The sequence below is a fragment of the Nannospalax galili genome, unplaced genomic scaffold, assembly GCF_000622305.1.
Source record: "Nannospalax galili isolate Female #2095 unplaced genomic scaffold, S.galili_v1.0 scaffold713, whole genome shotgun sequence".
NCBI lineage: Eukaryota > Metazoa > Chordata > Mammalia > Rodentia > Spalacidae > Nannospalax > Nannospalax galili.
In genome coordinates this window covers 235,073-253,657 of record NW_008333780.1, presented here as the reverse complement: position 1 = coordinate 253,657, position 18,585 = coordinate 235,073, and the positions used below count along the sequence as shown (strand labels likewise).

Genomic DNA, 18,585 nt, shown 5'->3' with positions numbered 1-18,585 from the left:
TCTTGATTGGATCATCTGAAGCTGGAAGACACACCCTAAATGTGGGTGCTACCTTCTGATGGCAGCTGGTATAAAAGACCAAGGCAGAGGAGAACGCCTGACTTCTTGCTGCTTGCCTTCTCTCTTGCTGGTGAGCTCGTCTTGCTGCTATAGACTGAAGTTCTGTTTCTTTGGAGAACCCTGACTAATACACCTTGATTCCTCCATTTCATACAGCCCTGCCCAGCAAATGGTCCTGCCCACAGTTAAGGTGGGTCTCCACAGGTTAGTTAATCAAAATAATCGCAAGAGACCTGCCCAGAGGCCTATCTCTCAGTGATTCTATATTCTGTCAAGTTGACAACAACCCATCGCATCCACCATGATGTATGTCTGCCTGTCTCTGTCTCCCGAGTGTTGAGATTAAAGGTGTACCCTACCATGCCCAGCTTTTTTTTAAATTACTCGTATATATGAATAACTGTGCATGTGTTTGTGCATGTGAGTTTAGATGCTCAAGGAATCTAGAAGAGGACATCATATCCTGTGGAACTGTAGTTCCAGGCTGTTATGAGCTGTCTGATGTGGGTGCAGAGAACAGCTCAGGACTTCTGTAAGAGCAGTGCACACTCTTAACTGCTGAGCCATCTCTCCAGTGCCCTTAGACTTTATATATATATATAATGTATATGTATTATGTGTATATATGATTTTTAAATTTTTCATATGTTTTGTGTATGTGATTATGCGCAAGTGGTATGTGTGTGTTGGTGTGCACCTGTGTTTGCACACGAATGTAGAAGTTACAGGGGGATATCAGGTTTCTTCCTCTATTGCTTTTCACTTTAATTTTTTTTTGAAACAGGGTCTCCCTGTAGCCACAGCTGGCCTAGAGCTTGCTATATAGACCAGGCTGGCTTCAATCCCACAGAGATCCTCCTGCCTCTGCCTCCCAAGTGCTAGGATTGAAGGCATGCGTCATCTTGCCTGGCTTCTACTTATTTTTTGAGACAGGTCTCTTTCTGAACCTGGGCTCACTAATGGAGCTAGGCTGGCTGGCCATTGTGCCCTGGGGATCTGCCTGTCTTTATCTCTCTCTCCCTTAGGCTTTTTATGAGGCAGATTTCTAGTAAAATTGATTTTGACAGGTTGGAGCATAATAGAGTTTTTTTCTTCCTATTCTTATTTATTATTTATTCTTTTTTTTTTCTTTTGGTCTTTTTGAGACAGGGTCTCCCTGTAGCCCCAGCTGGCCTGGAACTCTCTATGTAGACCAGGCTGGACTCAAAAAGTTTCACCTGCTTCTGCCTCCCAAGTGCTGGGATTAAAGGTGTGTGCCACCACGCCCGGCTGTTTATTATTTAGTCTTATTTATTGTGCTGGGGGCTGAATGTAAAGTCTCACACACACTAGGTAAGGGCTTTATCACTGAGCTAAATCATTTGCCCAATGGAGGGATTTCCGTTTGATCATCATCTTTAAAAAAAAAAAATCATTAAGTGTGTGGAGGCAATATTTTAAGAACAGCATTTAAGCTACATATATTCTCTCTCTCTCTCTCTCTTTTTTTTTTTTTTTTTTTTTTTTTGAGACATGGTCTCCCTGTAGCCCCAGCTGTCCTGGAACTTGCTATGTAGACCAGGCTAGCCTTGAACTCACAGAGATCTGCCTGCCTCTGCCTCCCAAATGCTGGGACTAAAGGTGTGTGCCACCACACCTGGCCTTATATTCTATTTAAAACTTTTTAAAATTTATTTTTATTTTGTGTATGAGTGATTTGACTGAATATATGTAAGTACATGTATGCAATACCTATGGAGGCCATTAAGAGGGTGTGGAATCCTCCAGAACTAGAGTTATGGACAGTTGTTAGCTGCCGTGTGGGTGCTGGGAACTGAACATGGGTCCTCTGCCAGAGGAACCAGTGCTCTTACCTGCTAAGTCATCTCCAGACTCCAGAATATATAATCTATAAGCTCATGAACACTGATGCTTGGAAATGAAAAGTAACAATAAAAGTTTATGGGGAGTTTGGGGTTTATATACCTGTCTCAGGTATTCAGCAATGTGAAGTTGTGGCTGAGGCTGTCACTCAGACACTAGACCTGCAGAACTATGCCTCCAGGACAATGATCAAGTCTATCTTGGTAGAACATTCTTTTTACAGAAAATTAGCATATGGTTATTACACACAATAGTGAGTTTCACTATGACATTTTCTTTTAAAAATGTTTTATTTTTATTGTCACTTTTTAATTTGTGTATGTGTATGTGCGTGGGTTTGCGCACAGACTGGAGTTACAGGCAGTGGTGAGTCACCCGATGTTGGGGCTGGGAATCAAGAGTCCTCTGGAAGAGCAGTATGCACTTTTAACCGCTAAACCATCTCTGTAGCCCCTCACTATGACATTTTCATAGTACAGAACCAACAGATCATTCTTAACTAGACTTATTTTGCAGAGATCACCTACCTCTGCCTCCTCCTGAGCGCTGGAACTAAGGGCATGCACCACTATGTCAGCCTAGCCGTTCTGTAGACCGTGTCCCATTCATTCATTGCGTGGTCACGCTGGCTTCCAACTCTGTGTCCTGGGTGCTGGGATTGCAGGCCCACCCACCACTCCGGCTCAGAAAAATATGATTTTATTATTCGGGGGACAGAAGGTTATTGTGAATAGCTGCAACTAGGTTTAGAGAACAGTTCAATACTTGTTGGGAATTTCTTGGGAAAAATAAGAAATATACCTCTTACCAGCTTAGCTGTTTTAGTGAAAATTCCCAAGGTATAGATTACTTCTGCTATATTAAGAATGGGAAACATTAAATTTTCTGTGTGTGCCGTTCTTCCTGGGCTGGTGAATGGTGGAGTTTTATTTTCAACCTGCAGTAAACAGCTGGCTGAATAAGGCGGGCATTTCATAGTTTCCTAAGCCCTGTTTAAATTCCAGATTCCTTAGCTGAGAAACTGGACGCACGACTGGGTCACGTGGTCTGGAGAGACCAACCCTATTCTAGTGGCTCCTCGCGGGAGCGGAGGCGGAGCTCTAACGCTCTAACGCCCGGTCGCTCTGTGTTCGACTTGCCAGGTCTGGCTCAGTGTGCGGAGCTCTGCTGGCAGCTGCGAGGGGAAGCCGGAAGAAGGCAGGTTCCCGGAGCCCAGGTCGCTCTGCAGCACAACTTGGGCCTTGGAGGAGCTGTGGTTGTAACGCTTTACAGGATGGGTTTCCCCGAAACCGCCAGGTGAGTGGCATTCCAAGTTTGTCACCTCATTTTTCTGACTTCCCACGGCGACACTTTGTATGTTTGAAAAAACACCATGTGACTCTAAGTATTGAAGGGAAAGTGCCTCATGTCATCAGTTTGGTAACGTGAGTTTCAAAGTGGCGGTTCTCCCGTAAGCTTGCTAGCCTGGGGAAGTTTTGCTCCGAAGGAGGCAGCTTCGTCACTGCTGAGCCTCGAGCCCCCGGTGCCCGGCAGCCCCGCTAGCCGCGGATTCCAGGCCGGTCCTTTCCCAGCTGGACCTCTGCAGGTGCCTGTTTCTGAAAGGCCGAGCCCTCCTTGCTGCCGGCATTCCTCGCCCTGGCTTTCTTCCTCTTCTTGAAGTGCCTGGGTTCCTCAAGCCTCTGGCACCTCTGCCCCAGCCCTCCTGCCCCTCAGCGGCTCGGTGGCCTCTCGGAGCTCTTCTCCGTCTCCCTTTCCGAGGTCCAGCTGCCCTCTGCAGGCTGGGTTTCCAGCCACCTTCTGTAACTGATCCAGTTATTATACATACCGTCTTTTGACTCTTTCCTTTCACTGGCGCTTTGCTGTCGGTAAACACCAGTTTTCTCTAGTCTACAGAATGTATCTTTTTGCTTCAGTTATTCCCTGTCATGAGGAGTCTCATACTGAGCCATCTTTGCTGTTTGTGCTGGAATATGTCAGGGTTTGGTTCTCACCTCACTCCCTACGCCAGGCATTGCTGAACAGAGTGAAATGCATTTGACTTTATTTTCCCTCCTTATCATTAACCATGCGTTAACTTTTTAACACTTGTGGGCTCTTTTTCTCTTGAAATTCTCGGTAATTATGCAGTCATGTATTCACACCTTTTGTTCTACGAAGGATAGGGGGCACTTACAGACTCAATGGTATTCTACAGACATCCATTGTTTTCTTTCTCACTCTTCTTTCTCTGCCCAGAGTATTATCTCTCTTATAAACCTTATTTCTTTTTAGACCCATCACAAGGACTATCTTTTTAAATAACCACAACTCTATTTCATAGGTCCTACTCCAATTTTGGAAAGGCCTAAGACTGACTTTTTAGGGTCTCCTTCATAATGAGTAAATGTTTTTCAGTCAGTCAAAAAGCATCAAACAAAAGACATTGAATCTTGTTTCTTCTGAAATCTGACTGATTGATTCTATCACAATAACACCCAGTTCATGTTTGTAGTTGAAAACCCTCAGTAAAAGCCAAACTAGGAAGACCCACCACAGTCATTATAATGACTTTTCTCAGAATAAAGTTAGGAACTTTGTCCATAATTTTTTTCTTTTGAGACAGAGTCCCAGGCTGGCCTTGTACTGTAGTGATCCTCCTGCTTCAGCCTCCCAAGTGCTGGGATTACAGGTGTGGGTGACCATACCTGGCTACTGATTCTGTTTTAAAATATAGAGTTCTCATAGTTCTTTCATTTTGAAGAGATTGTTTGGAGAAACAATTGCACACATTACCTAGGGTTGATATTTCTAGGAAATGAGAAGCATGAAAAAATGGATATATCAGGGCCTGGACAAATGGCTCAGTGGTTAAGAACACTGGTTCTTGCAGAAGACCTGGTTTTGAATCCCAGCACCCACATGGCAGCTAACAACTGTCTGTAACTCCAGTCCTAGGGGATCCAACAGCCTCTTCTGGCCTAAGTGGGCATTGCACGACACAGGTACACTTGCCTACATGCAGGCAATACATGCATACACATCAAATTTAAAAAAAAATAAATGGATATATCAGTGTCTGAAAAGAAATCAGCCCAAAATACTGCAGATATTGGTAGATTTAATGATAGAACAGACCTCAGTATTGTCCATATTGGGAAAATTATAATTCTATTGGTTTGAGTATAGTTAAATGTGATTGTGGGGGCTGGAAAGATGACTCAGTAGTTAAGAGTATTTGCTGCTCTTGCAGAGAACCCAGGTTCAGTTCCTAGAACATACATGGCAGCTCACAACAGTCTATAACTCCACTTCCAGGGGATCTTCTCTTCAGGTCTCCACAGGTACCAGGCATACATGTAGTGCACATGGATATCTGCAGGCAAAACACTCATAAACATAAAAATAAATAACATGTAAAATAAAAATTGTCAAATGTGGTTGTGGTTTGGTTTTAAACAAGGTAGTGGTAAGCTAACATTTTACTCAGTCTCATTTGGTTAGTTACACAGTTAGATAAATTTGATGAAATAATTATTACATGGTCAGGTCCCCCAAATATGGTTCTGTAAGTATCTGGGGAGGAGGGTAGACATGGTTTTTTTCAAAATGTTGCAGATACTCAGAAGAAGCAGTTACTCAGGAGGCACATCTGAGCTGAGGTGACTACAGTTGCTCAGGAAAAGGGTAAGGAAGCGCACACCAGACCCGAACATGGTGGTAGAGATTTGAAAATCGCTAGACGGTTTGGCAGATGGTGCTGTATGAGTGGAGCATAGATTGTTTTGTGGGTTCTAGGTGGAGGCGCAGAGGAAGTAGGAAGCATGACAGTAGTGTTTTCAGAACACTTCAGATTCCAAGCTCAGTAGTTTGCGATTTATTCTGGAGAGTACTAGTTTTAGCAAACAATCCAATGATTGTAGTATATGTTGGGTCTGACATTACTTTGCGTTGAATGAAGAGAGATAAGATACCTAGGAGGCTGTTGCAAAGTGTGGAGAAGAAACGGTTAGTGCTACAAAGGCAGTGAATTGAAATTATATTTAAGAGCTGTGACAAGTACATTTGATTTACACTTAAACTTTTCTTTAGACTAGTTTTGAATATGTGTACTGACTTTGTATTATAGCATTCTGTTATTATATAAGTAGTATAGAAGTAGAGAGCTTTTATGGTAGTTTACATTCTGTACTATGTAAAATGGAACTGTTTCATTTTTAATAGGTTAAATGACCCCTGTTTCAAAAACACAACTTTGTTATATGCTTTTTTTTTCTTAAGATTAAGGTATAACTGACATAATTAAAGATAACTTTTTTTTTTTTGAGACAGGGTCTCCCTGTAGCCCCAGCTGTCCTGGAACTCACTATGTAGACCAGGCTAGCCTTGAACTCACAGAGATCTGCCTGCCTCTGCCTCCAGAGTGCTCGGATTAAAGGGGTGCGCCACCATGCCCGGCTTAAAGATAACATTTTTAAGTGTGTTTCTGCAAGTTTTCACCTCTAAAGGGCGTTTGGTCTATAATTACCACCAAAGTCAAGACACAAGACACATACCTAGTGCTCCTACTTTGTGTGCCTTTCTAGTTAACCACTGATCTGTTTTCTGCCCCTTCAGTTTGCTCTTTTTGTGATGCCACGTCATGTCAGTAAAATAAAAAAATCCTCAGAGTCTGACTTCTTTATTTAACATAATGTGTTTGAAATGCATTCACATCATTGGGTCAATACTTTGTTCCTTTTTGTTACTCAATATTATTCCATTATGCAGACTTATCACATTTGTTTATCTGTTCTTGGATGAAGCATATCTGGGTTATTCCACCTTTTGTTTTTTAATGAGAAACTGATTCAGCTTGAAAATTGAACCCAAGGATGCTATTTTAAAGTAATAAAGCAAGTTAAAAGTTAGAAATAAAATTTTCCATGTCATAATCACATTGCATATATACCCATAAACAGAGGCTCAAAGCAATATACAAAAATAAATAACTTGTTGGAATGGTGGCAATATAGGCAATTAGTCTTTTCATTTTCTGAATTTGTTTCAGTTAGAACACATTATGTTGGTGTACTTTCAAACATGGGGCTGGTTTGCAAGAATGGCCCAGCTAAGCCTTGTGCTTAGCTTTGTATTTACATTTTGCCCATTTGCTTTACCCCTTTCCCCTATGTGCACTGTGTGTGTGGATACTGATTATTTTTGACTATTTGAGAGAAAGTTGGAAACATGATCATTTTTCCTTAAATATTTTTGTAGGCTTTTTCTTTTTTTGAGACAGAGTTTCCGTACAGCCCCAACTTGCCTGGAACTTGCTGTGTAGATCAAATTGACCTCAATCACAGAGATCTGCCTACTTCTGCCTCCCAAGTGCTGGGATTAAAGGCATGCACCACCATGCCTGTCCTTTAGGTACATTTTTTGCATAAAATAATTACAATGTGTTGTGTCTTCAGTCTGTCCTACCCTGAGGCACATGATGTTGCTTGTTCCGTCTTTTGTCACTTGACTAAGATGGTATGTGCCATGTTTTCCTCTGAAAAGGTGTTGCCTTTGCCTTTGTAGTTAAATAACTAACTTGTGGCAGGATGCTTGTTGACTATCTCATTCCTTATCAAACTTTTGCCCATTTTAGCATCCATTGACAGTTCTCTAACTTCATCCTTGCTCTGTTCATTAACTGATGTTCTATAAGGAAGAATTTTTGCACCTCTCCTATTTTTTTTAATTATTTTTATTTTATGTGTGTGTGTGTATTGCCTTGCATGTAGGTAAGTTCACCCGTGTCGTGCAATGCCCGCGGAGGTCAGAAGAGGCTGTTGGATCCCCTGGGACTGGAGTTAGGACAGTTGTTAGCTGACGTGTGGGTGCTGGGATTCGAACCCAGGTCTTCTGCAAGAACAACCAGTGTTCTTAACTGCTGAGCCATCTCTCCAGCCCCACACCTCTCCTGTTTTAAAATTTCTACATATATACTGTATGAACTCGTGAGTGCCTATTTTATCTAGTGGGTTAGGGTTAGTTGACCAGTGGGAACACCCTCAAGGTGACTTGTGTGTCCCTGCGATTCTTTCTGGTACTTTGGTACTTCCTCTGTTCAGGGTCAAGAAGATATTCTAGGTGCTTCCTGTACTTTCCATGCCCCATCCCAAGGAGTCTTGATTTGCTTTAGTGGAGAGTGGTACTTAGAAACTACACATGGTGCTAGCTGTGTGCTCACTGTTACCTTCTCTGGGCCTTCCCTGGGGACCCAGGGGACACATAGATGCATTATTTAGTTTTGTTTTAAAGCACAAATTAAGGAATGTATACAATAAGCTTCTGTGATTTTTGTCTCTGTGCTCACCTAACCATCAGTGTTTAGCAGTTGGAATGATGAATTTATTTATTTTTATTTTTTGTGTATGAATGTATTGCCTTGCATGTGTGTAAGTGAACCCATGTTGTGCAGTGCCCACGGAGGTCAGAGAGGGCATCAGATTCTTTGGAACTGGAGTTACAAATGGTTGTTAACTGCCACGCTGGGAATCAAACCCGGTCCTCTGCAAGAGCAGCCAGTGCTCTTAACTGCTGAGCCCCTGGAATGAAGAATTGATAAAACTAGTTAAATACCTTTTTTTTTTCTTTCTTTCTTTTTTTTTTTTTTTTTTAACAAAGAGGCAGAAGTGATCAGTAGAAAGATGCTATTTCTATTGGCTTTTTGGCCACACTACCTTTTTGGGGCATGTTAACTTTTTCATCACTTAGAAAATATCTAAAAATCTACTTTAGAGATCAGAAAACTAACAAACTGTACCTGTCACGCATTGTAGTTATGGAATAAACTATTGGTTTTAATTTCCCAGCACATTTCCTTTCTTCTTTCCTGTTCCTCTAGTTCATGTCACTGGTTAAGTGGTTGAAATTGGCCTTATTAATTGAATTCTAAGTATCACTCAGGAGTTTGAAAAAAATGAATTTTAATTTTTAGTACAGAATGGGAAACATTCCCTTGGCCCACAGATTTCCAAGGAGGAACTGGTCCCACCTCCCACCATATCTTTGTGAGATTTCTTTTTTTTTTTAATTATTTTTATTTTATGTGTATGGGTGTATTGCCTGCATGCATATAAGTGCACTCATGTTGTGCAGTGCCTGTGGAGGACAGAAGAGGACGTTGGATCCCCTTGAACTGGAGTTATGGACAGTTGTTATTTCCATGTGGGTGCTGGGATCCGAACCTGGGTCTTCTGCAAGAACGGCCAGTGTTCTTAACTGCTGAGCCATCTCTCTAGCCCCATGAGATTTCTTTTGTCAAAATAACTCCCAGCTCCTGAGGCTATATTTCTGTAATGATGGGCCTGTGTGCCAACTCTGATGTCAAGGGAACTTGCTGATTGTGTGTGAACTTTAGTCCTTAGTGCTTACATGCCTTGCACAACAGTCTAACCAGAACAGCTAATAACCAGTTAACTTTTACATTTAGGGATGAAGTCTAGCGTTTTTGTATCCTACTCAAATACATAGAAAAACGATAACCACTTTTTATGTCATTTTAAACTGCTCTATTGAAATGCAATATACATACCACATATTTATCCATTTAAAGTATATTCAGTGGTTTATTAGATGCCACAGAGTTGTCATTACCATCATCAGTTTTAGAACATTCTCTTCATTTTCCTCAAAACTGCATACCCATTAGCTGTCACTCCTGGTCCCTCTCATTTGCAGCCTCTGACAGCCACTCACCTACTTTCTGTCTCTAGGCTTGCCTACTCTGCACGTCATATAAAGGAAGTCATAGAGTATGTATTCTTTTATGACTGGCTTCTTTGATTTAACATAGTAATTTCAAAGTGCCTTATTTCTTTTGAAACATGAATAATCTCCTGTTTGTATGAAAGCTCCAGGCTCTCCACATTCTCATCATCATTTGCTTTGTTATTTCAGTAGTCCTGGCAGGTATGAAGTGATAGCTCATGGTTTTCATTTGCATCTTCTCAGGATGCCAACCATTTCCTGGACTTGCTGTTCACTATTTGTGCAGCATCTTTGGAGAACTATTAGAGCCTTTGGCTATTTTTAAATTGGGTTATCATTGTTGAGTTGTAAGAGTTCTTTAACTATCAACCCTGCCCCCTTCCCTTCTTTCTTTTGATGAGGTCTTTCTGTGTAGTCCAGGATGGCCTGAATTTGCCTCTCCCTCCCAAGTGGGGTTACACGCATGAACAGCCAGGCCTAGTCCCACAGCCGCTTTCTGAGGGGCTGGTATGTGCTATGAACACAATAGGTGCTTTTTCTTTACCTTTCTTTCTGGCTATGCTGGGAATTGAACCCAGGTCCTTGCATGTGCTAGGAAAGAACTCCATCACTGAGCTCTGCTTCCCTAGCTACATTTCTTTGTTTAACCCTTATAAAATACCCACATAGTAGGTAGTACATCCTTTTTGTAGATGAGCTTTGTGATCAGAGTTACAGCAGTTATCTAAAGGAAGTCTCAAGAGGTGAGAAGCAAGGTCCCAGTGCAAAGTTCTTGTTGCATTTGCTACTCTTCACCCCCAGCCTATGGTATTGTTGAAGCAGAGCCTGTGAAGGCCTTGCAGTGAAGATTTCCAGGTATCTAGTAGGAATTCATAAACCAGCTAAAATATTCTGCACGCTAGTCTTTAAGCCCCTACCAACATTTTCCATGCTAGGTTTATGCCAGTAAACATATAGAGACCAAATTTAGATAAAAACCAATCAGAGTTTAGTTTCTCTTAAAAAACTTTTATCTATAAAGAAGTTATGAGTAGCTAGGTGCAATGGCATACAGTGTATCCCCAGCTCACAGGAGGCTGTTGGGGGAAGAACCCTTGAGTTGAGAGGCTAGCCTGGGCAACATAGCAGGACCTTGTTTCCAAAACAAAATAACAATAACAAAAGAAATAACGAGAAATAGCTTTTGGAAGCGTAAGTAACCTCTGAGTTTAAATCAGTATATTCAGTCTCTTTTCAACAGTGCGCATATGAAGTAACTTGCAAGGAAGGATGTTCAGAAAATATTGATAAGTTGGTTAAATAATAGCTTAATGAGCTTTTCAAAACAAGTTAAAGAGGGCCTGGAGAGATGGCTCAGCAGTTAAGAACACTGGCTGTTTTTGCAGAAGACCCGGGTTCGAATCCCAGCACCCACATGGCAGCTAACAACTGTCCGTAACTCCAGTTCCAAGGGATCCGACAGCCTCTTCTGTCCTCTGCGGGCATTGCACAACACGGGTGCACTTACCTATATGCAGGCAATACACTCATACACATAAAATAAAAAATAACAAAATATTAAAAACAACAACAAGATAAAGAGATACCCTTGACCTTTGGGAACATGTCTGGGCTCTACCACATAATCATAATACTTCCTACACTATAGGATTGCCAGTATCAATTATTATTTTACCATATATAGTCAAGAAGTGGCAAGTCTGGAGAAGGGCACAGTGATGATTAAAGGTTAAAAACCAGATTGAATTTGTTTGCTAAAAAAAATTTTAAGGCAGGGTCTCACTGTGTAGCCCTGGCTGACTTAGAACTCACTATGTAGATCAGGCTGGCCTTGAACTCAAAGAGATCTACCTGCATCTGGAGTCCTGGGATTAAAGGCGCACACGACTATGCTTGTCTAAAAACCAGATTTATTGATAAAATGAAATTGGTTTTAGCAGAACTAGTTGTACTTAATTTTAGTTCATTCTTTTGGATGCTTGACCAAGAATAGGATGTTCTGTGGGCTGGAGCAACAGCTCAGTTGGTAAAGCCCTTGACATACAAGCATGAGTACTTGAATTCAATCCCTCAAACTGTGCTAAAAAGTTGGGTGTGGTGCCTAGTGGTACATGCTTGTAATCGCAATACTGGAGAAGTAGAGACAGGCAGATCTGTGGGGCTTGCTGGGCAGCCAGCCTAGCTGAATTGGTGAGCCTCGGGCCAATGAGCCATCCTATCGCAAGTTCCTGAGGAATGGCACCTGAGGTTGTTTTCTGGCTTATGCATCCATGAGCACACATGTGCATGTGCACATACGTGAACATACATTCACACACAAAGAAGATGATGTTCTGTGAATAATTCTGTTATGAATATAAAAGAAAGAAATTAGGATTTAGGAAGGAAAAATTCATGCTGTATGTAGAGGTACATGCTTACAATCTCAACACTTAGGAGGCTGAGGCAGAAGGATCTGAGTTTGAGGCCAGTATAGACTAGAGGGAAAGACCCTATCTCAAAAGAAAAACAGAAGTTCAACTGCATTACAGTTACATTTAGTTTCTATTTTATGTGACTACTGTGTGCTGGAATCTAGTAAAGATTTCTTTTTTATCTTTTTTGTGGTTTTCTTTTTGAGAACCTGGTCGTTGGCAGTGTCTCACAGAAGGAAGTTTCTTGGACTTAGTCTTGAAGGGGCTTCAGGACCAGGAGCAGTGGCAAGGGTACGGGAGCTTCGTATGGCACTGTGAACTGCTTAGGTTCCAACCTGGTTGGTGTTGATGAACTTACCCTAGTAGGCTCGCTTTGTTTTAGATTCCCCACTTATCCTGTCTCTCTCATGATCTGTTCACTACTTTACTTTCTATTTTGCTGAGAAAGTGGAAGTTATTAAACTCAAAACTCCCTCATCATTGACCCCAAGACTCATAGACCTATCTAGAATTGCATCTGTCTGATTCTCTTTCTTCCCTTGAGTGTCCTCATCCTAGATCCTATTCCTTCTCTTCGTAAGCTTCCCTCTCTTTTGGACTAGAGCAATGGTTCTGTGGTTAAGTATACATACTGCTTTTGTAGGACAGCTCAACCACCTGTAACTCCAGCTTAGGGGGATCCAATGCCTCTGGCCTCCATGATAACCTGCATTCACGTGCACATAGTGCCCCCCATCCATATAATTGAAATATAAATCTTTAAAAAAGATAAAACGGGGGCTGGAGACATAGCTCAGCGGTTAAGAATACTGTTCTTGCAGAAGACCTAGGTTCGAATCCCAGCACCTACATGGCAGCTAACAACTGTCTGTAACTCCAGTTCCCGGGGATCTGACAGTCCCTTCTGTGGGCATTGTAAAACATGGGTGCACTTATCTACATGCAGGGAATACACACATACACATAAAATAAAAATAATAAATAGAATTTTTTTTAAAAGAAAAAGATAAAACAAAGATTCCTAGTGCCAACATGGTGGCCCATGCCTATAATCTCAGCACTCAGCACTTGGGAGGCAGAGGCAGGCAGATCTCTATGAGTTTGAGGCCAGCCTGGTCTCTGTGGTGAATCCAGGCCACCTGTGGCTACGGGAGACCCTGTCTCAAAAAGACCAATAAATAAATAAATAAATAAATAAATAAATAAATAAACAACAACAAAAGGATTCCTTTCTTCTGGTTTCTGCTGTCATCAAGCATACACATCTTGATGCCATATGTTTGATACATCAATTTTAGGAGGGATCTCAAGAGTTCAAGGCCAGCCTGGTCTACATAGTGAGTTCCAGATCAGCTGGGGCTACAGGGAGATCCTGTCTCCAAAAAAAAAAAAAAAGCCACAAAAGGACAAATACTGTGTGATTCCACTTACATGAAGTACTTATAGTTGTGGGGCCAAGAGATAGCAAGGAGAGGGAAGCAGAGAGTTCCTGGCTGACGGGCAGAGTTTCAGTTTATAGGGTGAAGAGTTAGAGGTTGGATGGTGGTAACAGCTGCACAACAGTCTAAAAATCTTTAACACCACTGAGCTGTATAGTTAAACGTGACACTTGATAAATTTTATGTTGTGTAGGTTTCTTATTGCTGTGTGTTTTGAAACATGGTCTCGTGTAGCCAAGGATGACTTTGAACTCACTAGCTACCCAAGGATCATCTTCAACTCTGAATCTTCCTGCCACTGTCTCCCAATCCCAAGTACTAGAATTACAGGCATGCACTAGCATGCTTAGCTGTGTTATGCATATCTTTTTTAAAATTTAATATTTTTATGTGCATGAGTATATTGCTTGCATGTATATAAATGCACCCATGTCATGCAGTACCCATGAAGGTCAGAAGACAGCATTGGATACCCTGAAATTATAGTTACGGACGATTGTTAGCCACCATGTGGGTGTTGGGAACTGAACCTGGGTCCTCTTCAAGATCAGTCAGTACTCTTAACTGCTGAACCATCTCGCTAACCCCTGTTATGTGTATCTTAACACACTTAAAATGTTGGAAAAGATTAAAAAATTGTTACAGGACTCTCTGTGCTCACATCCAGAGGAAATGCTACATTTCTTTATGAGGTTAGTCAAAGATGCCATTTTTATCCCACCCCAATAAGCACATAACCTTCTTTGCTTTCACTGCTCCAGGGACAGCTTCGTTTCACTGTTCCCATAAAAGGGCATCTGAGAGGAGCCAGGCTGTTCCTCTTTCCCTCTCCTACTTTTTAATTCACCATTGTTGACTTCTACCCTTGACCCCTTGAACTGCTAGTATCAGGCTCATCTGTTCCCTCCACATTGTCAGATCTACTGGGCACTTGACCTTTTTCCATGTTGTCAGATCTACTGGGCACTTGACCTTTTTCCATGTTGTCAGATCTACTGGGTACTTGACCTTTTGGCATCATTTTGACATAGTTGACTGCTCCCTCCTGGACTTTCTCTCTCTGGGCTTCTGTTACACCATATTTTCCCTGATTTCTATATGGCTCTTCACTGGCTCCCAGACCGCTAGATATGGGGTTCTAAAGGCTGGTGTCCTGGGTGCTCGTCTTTCTCTGTAATCCATTCCCAGGATTTCCACACTCTGATTCTGTTGATGGTTGCTCCATTTGATCTCCAGCCTTGCCCCTCTGAGTTCCAAACTTTGCTGTCCACCTGCCTCTTGTCTCATGGACCTCCCCTGACTGCACCTGAAACAGATTAGCAGCACCTTCTACTCCCACGACACGCTTCCTCATCTTAGTGCCACTGTCATTCCCAAGTATTCTATAAACTCCTGAAACATGCCTCTTGCCACACCTCAGCAACAAAACCTGTGGATTCTATTCCTGCTGAGTCCATTTCCTTCTCTTCATTTCCATGGCAGACTGTCCAGAGCCTAAGCCCCCACAGTCTAGGCCTCCACTTTCCAGGCCTCCGTAGCCCAAGCCTCCACTGTTCAGGCCTCCATAGCCCAAGCCTCCACAATTCAGGTCTCCACAGCCCAGGCCTCAACAGCCCAAGCCTCCACAGTTCAGGTCTCCACAGCCCAGGCCTCAACAGCCCAGGCCTCAACAGCCCAAGCCTCCACAGTTCAGGTCTCCACAGCCCAGGCCTCAACAGCCCAAGCCTCCACAGTTCAGGTCTCCACAGCCCAGGCCTCCACAGCCCAGGCCACTGTCTCTCTTATCTGAACCACTCCAGAAGCCTCTTAACCAGTTTCCTCACCTCTATTCTTATGTCCCTTCCCCGTATCATTCTGCATGCTGTTGTGAGAATTGTCACACATCCACTCTTCTGTTTTCCTGCTGCTGTTTCTGTGGCTTCTCAGAGTCCCTGCTTTCCTGTATGGATGGTCTGCTCTCTGCCTTCATCTCTACCATCATTTAATGTCATTTGCCCCTCTTTACTGTGTTAGTCACACTGGTTTTATTTAACTTCCTTTCCTTATACCAGCTCTTTCTGCCCTTGATGTCTTGGCAGTTTAGTCTTTTTAAATATCTAACTTCCTTCCTCCTTTAATAAGGTATTAGCTGAAATTCACTTATTCAGAGAGATTATTTCTACATTCCTATGTCTCTCCTACGTAGTGGAAATTTACATTTTTATCCTAATACTTGCTATACTTTGCAGTTGAATATATAGTAATTTTTCTTTTCCAGTAGAAAAATAGAAAATGAGGTCAGGGACTATGTTTAATGGGCTCGTTGTTCTGGTCCCAGCGCCTTGAATAATATGTATTGCCTCACATGTAGAAGGCAGTTACTAGTTGTCTTTTTGTGTGTTTAATGATTGCTTTTTGTTTTGTTTTGACACAAAACAGGTAGCCCAGATAGCCCTGCTGCTTGGTAGCCCAGGCTGGCTTGAAACTTTTATGTAGTTCAGATTGGCCTTGAATTCACCCTCCAGCCTCTGTCTCCCACATACTGGGATTATGGATGTGCACCACCATACCAGATAAAATGGTTATAAAATGACAGAAAGAGGAATGGAGGTATAACTCAGTGGTAAAGTGCTTGCCTAGCATGGACTAGGCCTTGGGTTCAATCCCCAAACCTTTGTAGGAGGGGGGCAGGGAGAGAGGGGGCGAGGAAAGAAGAAAGAGGGAAAGAGAAGAAATGAGAGAAAGAAGAAAGTGGGAGGAGAAGGGGAAGGAGAAAGTATTTGGGGAGGCTGTGGTGGAGGTAACAAAGGAGAAGGGGAGGAAGGCGTGTTGAGGGATGAGCTGCTGTGCTCCTTCTTGCAAGCATACCCCTCCTTTACGTCCCAGGTCTTCCCTGCCTTTGCTAGTCTGTAGTGTCTGTTAGAGGAACTGTCTAGTGGTCTAAAGTGCTGCCTTCCTCAGACCTAACACTTGGGGTTCTGGAGCCCTCAGCAGCCATGGCTCTTACTCTTTTCCATGTGTTTCTGCACAGGCTCCTGTTTAGTTCTATGACATCACTGATGGAGATGAAGTCATGTGCTCAGAATCATCCTGCTTGTGAATGGAAGAGGCCCTTCTGTTCAGTCCGGGCCTTTGTGGCTTTATGGGCTGTGTTCTTAATGCCACATCGGACCATAATCAGTAGTGGTTTTCTAAGTATCAACAACCAGTGTATAATGAAATTCATTATTTTGTATCACAGCTGAAGAGTAAATCTCCAGTCCCAACTGGCCTGGAACTCGCCAGCTGCAGTAGCCTCTTAGTTGATCTCCCTGCTTCTCTGCTTGTCCCTTTTGGACCCTGTCCTAGCTAACAGATTTCTTTTTCCAGATATAAGTTAGATCATGCCCTACTCTTTTCCTCATTATACTTGCCACTGAAACTCTGCTGGGCACAGTACACACTTTAATCCTAGCACCCAGAGGAGGCAGATCTCTGAGATTGAGGCCACCCTGGTCTACATAGCTGGTTCCAGGCCACCTGGGGCTACAGGGGTACCCTGTCTTAAACTAGAAACTCGGCGGAGGCAGGGTGGTGGTGGTAGTGTTCTTGTTTGTTTTTCGTGTTGGTGTGATGTTGAGGATCCACCCAAGGTCCTTAAGCATGCTAAGCACATGTTTTACACCTGAGTTACAAACCTGGCCCTTAAAACTGAGGAGAAAGCTGGGGGCCCTTGAGTGACCGAGTGCTTGTCTCCTATGCACAAGGCTCCGAATTCCATCCTGGGGCTGCAAATAAACAAAGAAAAAGAAAACCACAGAGACAAACAAGTCATGGCATGTCTGCTCATGACTGAAAGGCCCCCATTCTCTGCCCCTTGGGTTTCCTATAGCCTTTCTCTCTGCTCTAGCCATGCCGGCCTTCTGTTCCCTTCAGCTTCCTCAGATTGCCTTTTCCATCTTTATACCAAAGTTTCTTCACGTTAGAATTGGCTTCCCCACCGAAACTCTTTGTAGGGCTGGTTCATTTACTAGTTAAAGATGCGGTGTAAATATTACCTCCCTAGAGAGGCTTTCTCTGACCACTATTTAAATAGCACACATGTGCCCTCTTTGTCCACTAAGCACTCCTGGGTTCTCATGTAACCTGTGTGCTTTCCTTTTTTTTTTTTTTGGCTTGTTAATGGTCTCTCTTCTGGTAATGTGTAAGTTTCAGAGGGTAGCCTCTTTGGTTTATTGTATTTTCAAGAAAAATGCCTAGCAGCTAGTGAACTCTTCAGTATTTGCTGGGAGAGGGCAATAATTGTTTTATGTACTTACTAAAAATTTTCTTCCAATAAGAATTGCCACATTTCTGCTCTTAGGGTTTTTGAAAGTTACAGTTGTATAAATGTTGAGAACTACCTCTGTGATCTCTGAATTGAAATGGGTTCCTTTTCTCGGTTCCTTTAGAATGCACCAGATTGAGGCTGCTCCTACCAGCTCTGCAGGTGATGGCTTCAAGGCCAGTCTTGTCTTTAAGGAGATTGAGAAGAAGCTGGAAGAGGTGAGCACTGTGTAAAACATTGCCAGAGACCAGGAGTCTGGAAAGCAGATGGGTTTCAGGTGTTGCTGGGAAATGGCACAAGTTGAAATTTATGTCATGTAGTGATGTATTCAATGTGTTTTGGGTTCCTGAGTGTCTTGTAAGTCTTTAATTCTAGTAAAGACTACTTTTCAGGAATGTACAAATTTGAAAGTAGTAGTAAATGTTTAAAATCGTCACTTCTATTTTAGTCATCTTTGCCAGGAAGACATTCAGCTGTGGGTAAAATTCAGGTGTGAGAGGTTCTCATTTATTTTGATGTAATATTATTATTCTTTTGTATTTTTGAGACAGTCTTTGCTGGCCTCAAACTCCCAGCAATTCTCCTGTCTCAGCCTGCCAACTGCTGGGATTAAAGATGTGAGCCATCACACTCAGCTTTATAATTTCCTTCTTAATTAAAGAAATTTTACTTACTTTTACTTATTCCAAAGAATATTTCTAATTTTATTTATTTATTTTTAATTTTATATGTATGTGTGTATTGCCTGCATGTAGGTAAGTGGACCCATGTTGTGCAATGCTAGCGAAGGTCAGAAGAGGCTGTC

The 18,585-nt window shown here is 42.4% G+C and overlaps 1 protein-coding gene across 2 annotated transcripts in view; it reads left to right on the top strand.

Annotated features, from left to right (window-relative positions):
• Positions 1-18,585, top strand: part of Scp2 (sterol carrier protein 2) — a 112,264-nt gene that overhangs the window by 62,084 nt on the left and 31,595 nt on the right. For both annotated transcript variants that reach the window (XM_029561263.1, XM_008828419.3), the window contains 2 exons: positions 3,066-3,219; positions 17,905-17,998. In XM_029561263.1, the coding sequence (XP_029417123.1) occupies positions 3,066-3,219; positions 17,905-17,998 (248 nt within the window). The remainder of the gene's footprint in view (positions 1-3,065; positions 3,220-17,904; positions 17,999-18,585) is intronic.